Consider the following 6536-nt stretch of genomic DNA (forward strand, 5'->3'; position numbering starts at 1 on the left):
CATTATTCATATGTCAGAGTTTAAGATGACAAACAGAGCTGCTTGTTAATGGCTCACGTTCTTCACGTGTGAGCCGTGAGAAGTCCGTGTGCTCTGGGAAATGCAAAAGGGAAGGCTCAGTCTCCCAGCCGACGCGAGCATCGCTCTGCTCTGCAAGGGCTTACAGGGACTGGGGAACGTTTCTGCGCTGGGAACGGAGCCATGGAGCCCTCAGTAAGCTGCCATGAATCCATGCGACAGAGCAGCAGGGTCAGGAACAGGAACTGGAACCAGGCAGAGCTTGTCCACAAGCTATAAAAGCCCGACCTTTTCAGGAAAACTAGATATCTCGGGAGATCACCCACTGATCTCCACTCCTCTACCTTTCATCACCTTCCTTTTTTGAATGCTTTGAAAGCTCTTTGAGGTAGTGTTGTGATTGCTTGCATAACGCCTCCTTTTAGCACCCTGAACGCTCGTGATATATGCACAAATAGCACCTTTTCTGCCTTGTTGAAATGCCCCATGGGTGCATCAATGTACCTGATTCATTGACAGGTAGCAGTTTGTTTTCTTTCTTATAGACTTCACCTGTCAGCCATGTAAAAATGAATAATTTGGCTCTAAGGCATGTCCCCCTGGTCTCTGTGTGTGTCGACAGAGCTTCGGGAGGTGGGGTCTTATCTATGAGAAGAGCTGAGGGAACCCTCTCTCACTAAAATCTAAGAGTGAAAGCTGGTGTTGCCCTTCCCTTCCCTTCCCTTCCTTTCCCTTCCCTTCCCTTCCCTTCCCTTCCCTTCCCTTCCCTTCCCTTCCCTTCCCTTCCCTTCCCTTCCCTTCCCTTCCTTTCTATAGCAGAAAAAATAGTTTTTTCTGGTCCATACATCATTTGGACTGAAGAGATCTGTTCTGTTTTCTCCTGAGAAGCCTTTGCTCAACGAGCAACTGGTGTTCCGCTCCCATACAGCCATGCAGATCTCGTTTGGGCTTTCCTAATTACTGCAGTCACACCTGTGCTGGTCTCTGTAGTCTTTCACTGTGCTTGAGGGGTGCGTGATGGTGCGTGGGCCGCTGCCATTGTCCAGTGAGCGTGTTGTTTGGGTTGCTCTGTGGACAGAAAATGTCCCAAAGAAAAGGCTTGCAGAACCACACAGCAGGACCTGGCTTTCTTCTTCTGGGATTCTCTGACCACGCCAACCTGCAAGGCCTGCACTTCACAGTCTTCCTGATCATCTACCTCACGGTCCTCACAGGGAATGGCCTCATGCCAAAAATGCTGCGGGCTTTCCTGACGGGAGACGGCAGCATCTCCTTCCTTGGCTGTGCTGCCCAGCTGTATTTCCTGGTTTTGCTGGGCAGCACCGAAAGCCTTCTCCTGGCCGCCATGGCCTACGACCGCTATGTAGCTATCTGTGACCCCCTGCACTATGGCCTCATCCTGAATGGGAGCCTCTGTGTCAGACTGGTGGTGGGCTCATGGGTGGCTGTCATCCCAGTACAAGTAGGGCAGACTTACCAGCTGTTCACTTTGCCCGGCTGTGCATCCCATAGCCTTCATCACTTCTTCTGTGATGTCCCCCCTCTGTTGGAACTGGCCTGTGCAGACACTTTCTGGAACCAAGTGATGCTGCACACCATCATCCTGCTCTTTGCAGTCCTTCCCTTTTCCTTGATGGTCGTTTCTTACACTCAAATTGTCAGGGCAATGCTGAAAATGCCTTCAGTTCTGGGCAGACGCAAAGCCTTTTCCACCTGCTCCTCACACCTGGGGGTGGTGACTCTCTTCTATGGCTCCCTCATGGTTGTGTACTTTAAACGACGGTCAAGAGACTCTGCAGACACTGACAAATACCTTGCTCTGTTTTACACAATTGTGACCCCCATGCGCAACCCCGTCATCTATAGCCTGAGGAATAAGGAAGTGAGAATTGCCCTGAAGAGGCTCCTATGGAGAAAGTGATAGAGCAGAGTATGTGAAAGGAGCCCAAATAGTACCAAAAGTCCCAACAAGGTATTTGGTTGTGTGAACACAGGTGTCCCATAGTAGCTTAGACAAAACCCGTCTCCTGCCTGGCTATAATCCTCCTCAGGAGGGGGACAGGTCTCCCGGGGCATTCCTGTTATCTCTGATAGCTCCACCTAGGTATCTTCACACTCCAGAGCAGCTTCAGCTCCCCTGGAGAGCTGACTGCAAACAGCTTGTTCAGGCTGTGTCTGCCCAAGCTGCCAGTACCTTTAAAGGAAAACAGTCGAATCAGTCAAGAGGGATTAGAGGGTGACTCATCCAGTGAGAAGAAGACGACTAACCTCAGGCTGGGAAATCATTTGCTGGACCCCATGGACTATCCAGAGTGTCCATGGATGGCATCAGCTTAGGAGAATTGAAGGACCTGAAAGTCATCTTCCCCTCCTATCATATTTTGCATTGAGCTGTACAATGCTTGACAAACTCAACATGAATAGATCAAAAGCAAAAGCAAACCCGAAATCCCTAGGAGATTTTCATGACACAAATAGGCAAAGCTGTGAGTAACAGAGCCTGAAATCGACGTGCAGCCTGCTTTGAGCAAGAGGTTATGCTGGAGACTTCCCGTGATCCGTTGCCATCTGAATGGTTTTATGAGTCTACACAGCATTTCTTCGAAACTGACTTTGCTGATAAGATGGAGAAACAAGACTGAGACTGATTGACTGAGCTTTTGCAATGTCTCCCTTAGAATGAGATGGGTTCTCCCTGTGTCTCTCCAGTGGTGGCAAAGTGGGCTGAGATCATCACGTGCACATGGAAACCAGTGACGAGTGGCGTTCCTCAGGGGTCAGTACTGGGACCAGTGCTGTTTAACATCTTTGTTGGTGACATGGACAATGGGATTGAGTGCACCCTCAGCAAGTTTGCCGACGACGCCAAGCTGTGTGGCACAGTCAACACGCTGGAGGGAAGGGATGCCATCCAGAGGGACCTGGAGAGGCTTGAGAGGTGGGCCTGTGTGAACCTCAAAAAGTTCATCCAGGCCATGTGCAAGGTCCTGCACCTGGGTCATGGCAATCCCAGGCACAAATCCAGGTTGAGCGGAGAATGGCTTGAGAGCTGCCCTGAGGAGAAAGTGGTGCTGGTGGGCGAGAAGCTCAACATGAGCAGGCAAAGTGCACTTGCAGCCCAGAAAGCCAACCGCATCCTGGGCTGCATCAAAAGAAGCGTGGCCAGCAGATGGAGGGAGGTGATTCTGCCCCTCTACTCCGCACTGGTGAGACCCCACCTGCAGTACTGTGTCGAGCTCTGGAGTCCTCAGCATAAGAAGGACATGGACCTGTTGGAAGGGGTCCAGCGGAGGGCCACAAAGATGATCAGAGAGCTGGAGCCCCTCTGCTCTGAGGACAGGCTGAGAGAGTTGGGGTTGTTCAGCCTGGAGAAGGGAAGGCTCCGCGGAGACCTTACAGTGGCCTTCCAGTCCCTAAAGGGTGCCTACCGGAAGGATGGGGAGGGACTCTTTATCAGGGAGTGTGATGATAGGGCATGGGGTAATGGCCTCAAATTGAAAGAGGGTAGATTTAGAATGGATATCAGGAAACAATTCTTTACTGTGAGGGTGGTGAGGCACTGGAACAGGTTGCCCAGAGAAATTGTCAATGCCCCATCCCTGGAGGTGTTCAAGGCCAGGCTGGGTGAGGCTTTGAGCAACGTGGTCTAGTGCGAGGTGTCCCTGCCCAGGGCAGGGGGGTTGGAACTGGGTGATCTTTAAGGTCCCTTCCAACTCAAACCATCCTGTGATTCTGTAAAGATATTAAAATGATCTGTCCCCAGATACCAAGCACTGAGGAACAAGCATCAGGGTGACCATCTGCACACAAACATTAACAGCTGACCAAATGGAGCTTGAGGCCAGGGGCAGCTGGAGAAATGCTGGGATTTGGCCAACAGAAATGTCTTGAAGTTTTTCAAGGAGAAGTGTCCAGTCCTGCATCCCGGGGAAGAATAACCCCAAGGCAGCAGGACAGGCTGGGACCTGATGTGCTGAGCAGGGACCCTACGGAGACGGGGCTGGGCGGACGCCTCATGAGCCAGTGGTGCACGCTCACTGTGGACAAGGACGGCTGTCTACGGGGCTGCAGGAGGAGGAGCGTGTGCCCCCCAGGCAATTTGAGTCACCTTCCCCTTTCACTCAGCACTGCTGCGGCCCAACGCACACAGTTTGCGGTCCCAGTGTGCGGCTCCCCATTTTGGAGAAGTGGAGAGGACCAGGAGAGTGTCCAGAGGAGGTCTGCCACATTGGGCTTGAGGGCCCAGTGCACGTGTGCTTTCTGGAGAGGCTGAGGGACCTGGGCTTCTCTAGCCCAGTGGCAGGGAGGCTCTGGGCAGTATTGGAATAGCCTGAAACTGGTTGCAGGGTTATTTCAGAGACGATGGAGGTTTTCTTTGGAAGGAAACAGCAGGAGAAAGAAATAATGCAACAGAGGTCAGCTTGGGAGGTTGAGACTGGACACCAGGAGAAAGAAATGCCACTGCAAGGGCAGTGCTGTGCTGCAACAGATCACCCAGAGGGAGTCGGGATCAGCCCAAGGCGTTGTGTTTCAAGAAGAGCCAAGGACAATGGAGAGAGTTCAGTAAAAGCAGTGAGATGCCGAGCGGAGAGCAAGACGGGGAAGCAGGGGGGATGTCTGCAGCCTGCAGGGGAAGAGGAGCAGATGTGGGACACCATAGCACAGTCAGTGGTGGAGACGATCAAGGGAGATGGCAAGGCTGAAAGGCCCCAACAGTGCTTATGTCTTTCTCCTCTTGGCTGTGGCTGTTGTCTGTGCCACCAAGGCTACCAGAAGACACCTTATCCTTACAGCACTAGGGCCTTAGCGCCTCCTCTTCCCCACCCGGGAGCTGTCATTCTGTGTTTCTGCCCTTGGCGTTGCACGTCCTCCCATCACAATGCCTCAGGAAGAGCCCTGAGCTGTGGTTGTGGGGCAGGATCTCCCTTCCCAGGGGCTGGAGGCCAGGGCTTGGCCCTTTGCCTTCCTCTCACACATTCAGGATTAGCCAGCATCAGACACCTATCCATTGCCTTTGCCTACCTGCCCTCACTGCCTCCAGTTTTCCCTCAAACGAGCCCCCAGGAGCCTTTGGCAGTAATGGCCCTCAGTGGGACCCATTAACGCTCCAAGAAACTTTGCAGTTTGCATCTGATGTTGACTTCTGGAGAGGTTTCATCAGCTTCCCCTGTGTCTGATCTTCATGGGCTCGGCACCAAAACCACCAGAGAGGTCAATAAAATGCCTTGAGCTGGTCCTCTGCCACTAAACTGGTCCAGGCTTCCGGGATGGAGGAAAGTCATGGCAAGGAGCTCCTCTACCAAGCGTGAGAGGAGTCGAGCAGGCAGAGAGAGGTTAAAGGTAGCTGGGAGTGGGAGGACTCTGAGAGCTCACAGAGAGAGAAACCTTCACAGCCCTTGACACGGTAAGTCTCTGGGTGCAGGGCAATGCCGCTGCAGTTCCTGCAGGGATCTCCTAAAGCTCTCATAGCCCAAAACCTATGGGATCTCTCTCCTGGGTAGAGCAGGAGGACATGCTCAAGATCAGAGATTCTCTGCTGCTCCATCAGAGGCAGTGGACATTTCACAGGGACTTTTCCAGAAGCACCTCAAGACAAGCGCTACCTGGGAGTTGTCCTGGTTTCAGCTGGGAGAGAGTTCATTTTCTTCCTAGAAGCTGCTGTGGTTTGGATTTAGACTAATGATGATGAGACATTTTGGTTGAGTTGTTGCTAAGTAGTGTGTATGTTAAGTCAAGGACTTGTTCAGTTTCCCGTAGAAAGTGAGAGGGAGCACAGGCAGGACAAGCTGGGCCTAGGAATATTCCATACCACAGACGTCATGCTCAGTATAGAAATGGGGGTTGGCCGGGCAGCAGGAATCCGTGTTTGCTGCTCGGGATGGGCATCGGGTGGTAAGCAATTGTACTGCATCACTCCTGGTTTCCTATATTCTTTTACAATGATTGTCATTTTCTTTCCCGTTACTGGTCTATCAAACTGTCTGTACCTCAACCCATGAGATTTTTATTCCTTTTTCTCCCTCTTCTCCCTGTTCCTCTGCAGGGGGCCAGGGGGGAGTGAGTCAAAAGCTGCGTGGTCGTTCCCCCCCGACAAGGCTGAGGAGTGAGCTGGCTCTGCTCATGTCACTGCAGCTTTAGGACAACCGGGAGCTTCCTTGAGGTTTTCCTGCAGGAATATGCTGAGCAGCTCCTCTGCGTTACAAGTGGATTACAGATGAGGTAACTAGTGAATGTCAGACGCTGTAACCCCTTTCCCAAATCCCCGCTGCTGTGGAGCAGGGATGACTCCTTGGGAGCCCACAAGCAGAGCTCTGCTCCTCACGGCACACTTGGCCAGCAACAATGAGAGCTCCAACAAGGGCAATGCAGAAAGCTCCCGGAAGGAAGGACACAGGCAAAGAGTGTTTTCGGGGCTTGGGTTTGGAAGGGCAGGCAATGGGAAGAGATTTGCTCAGAGCTGTCCTGACTTGTGAGTGTGCTTTCCTCCTTTGGCAGTACCTCGGGAACAAAGGGATCCG

General features: G+C 52.3%; 1 protein-coding gene across 1 annotated transcript; it reads left to right on the forward strand.

Moving 5' to 3' along the window:
- The first annotated feature begins 201 nt into the window (after nt 1–201).
- LOC141732466 (olfactory receptor 10AG1-like) lies at nt 202–1939 on the forward strand. The gene is made up of 2 exons (XM_074561511.1): nt 202–213; nt 1097–1939. Exons 1-2 carry the CDS (start codon nt 202–204, stop codon nt 1937–1939), a joined length of 855 nt encoding a protein of 284 aa, XP_074417612.1.
- The last annotated feature ends 4597 nt before the right edge of the window (nt 1940–6536 follow it).

Source organism: Larus michahellis, chromosome 17, assembly GCF_964199755.1.
Source record: "Larus michahellis chromosome 17, bLarMic1.1, whole genome shotgun sequence".
Classification (NCBI taxonomy): Eukaryota; Metazoa; Chordata; class Aves; order Charadriiformes; family Laridae; genus Larus; species Larus michahellis.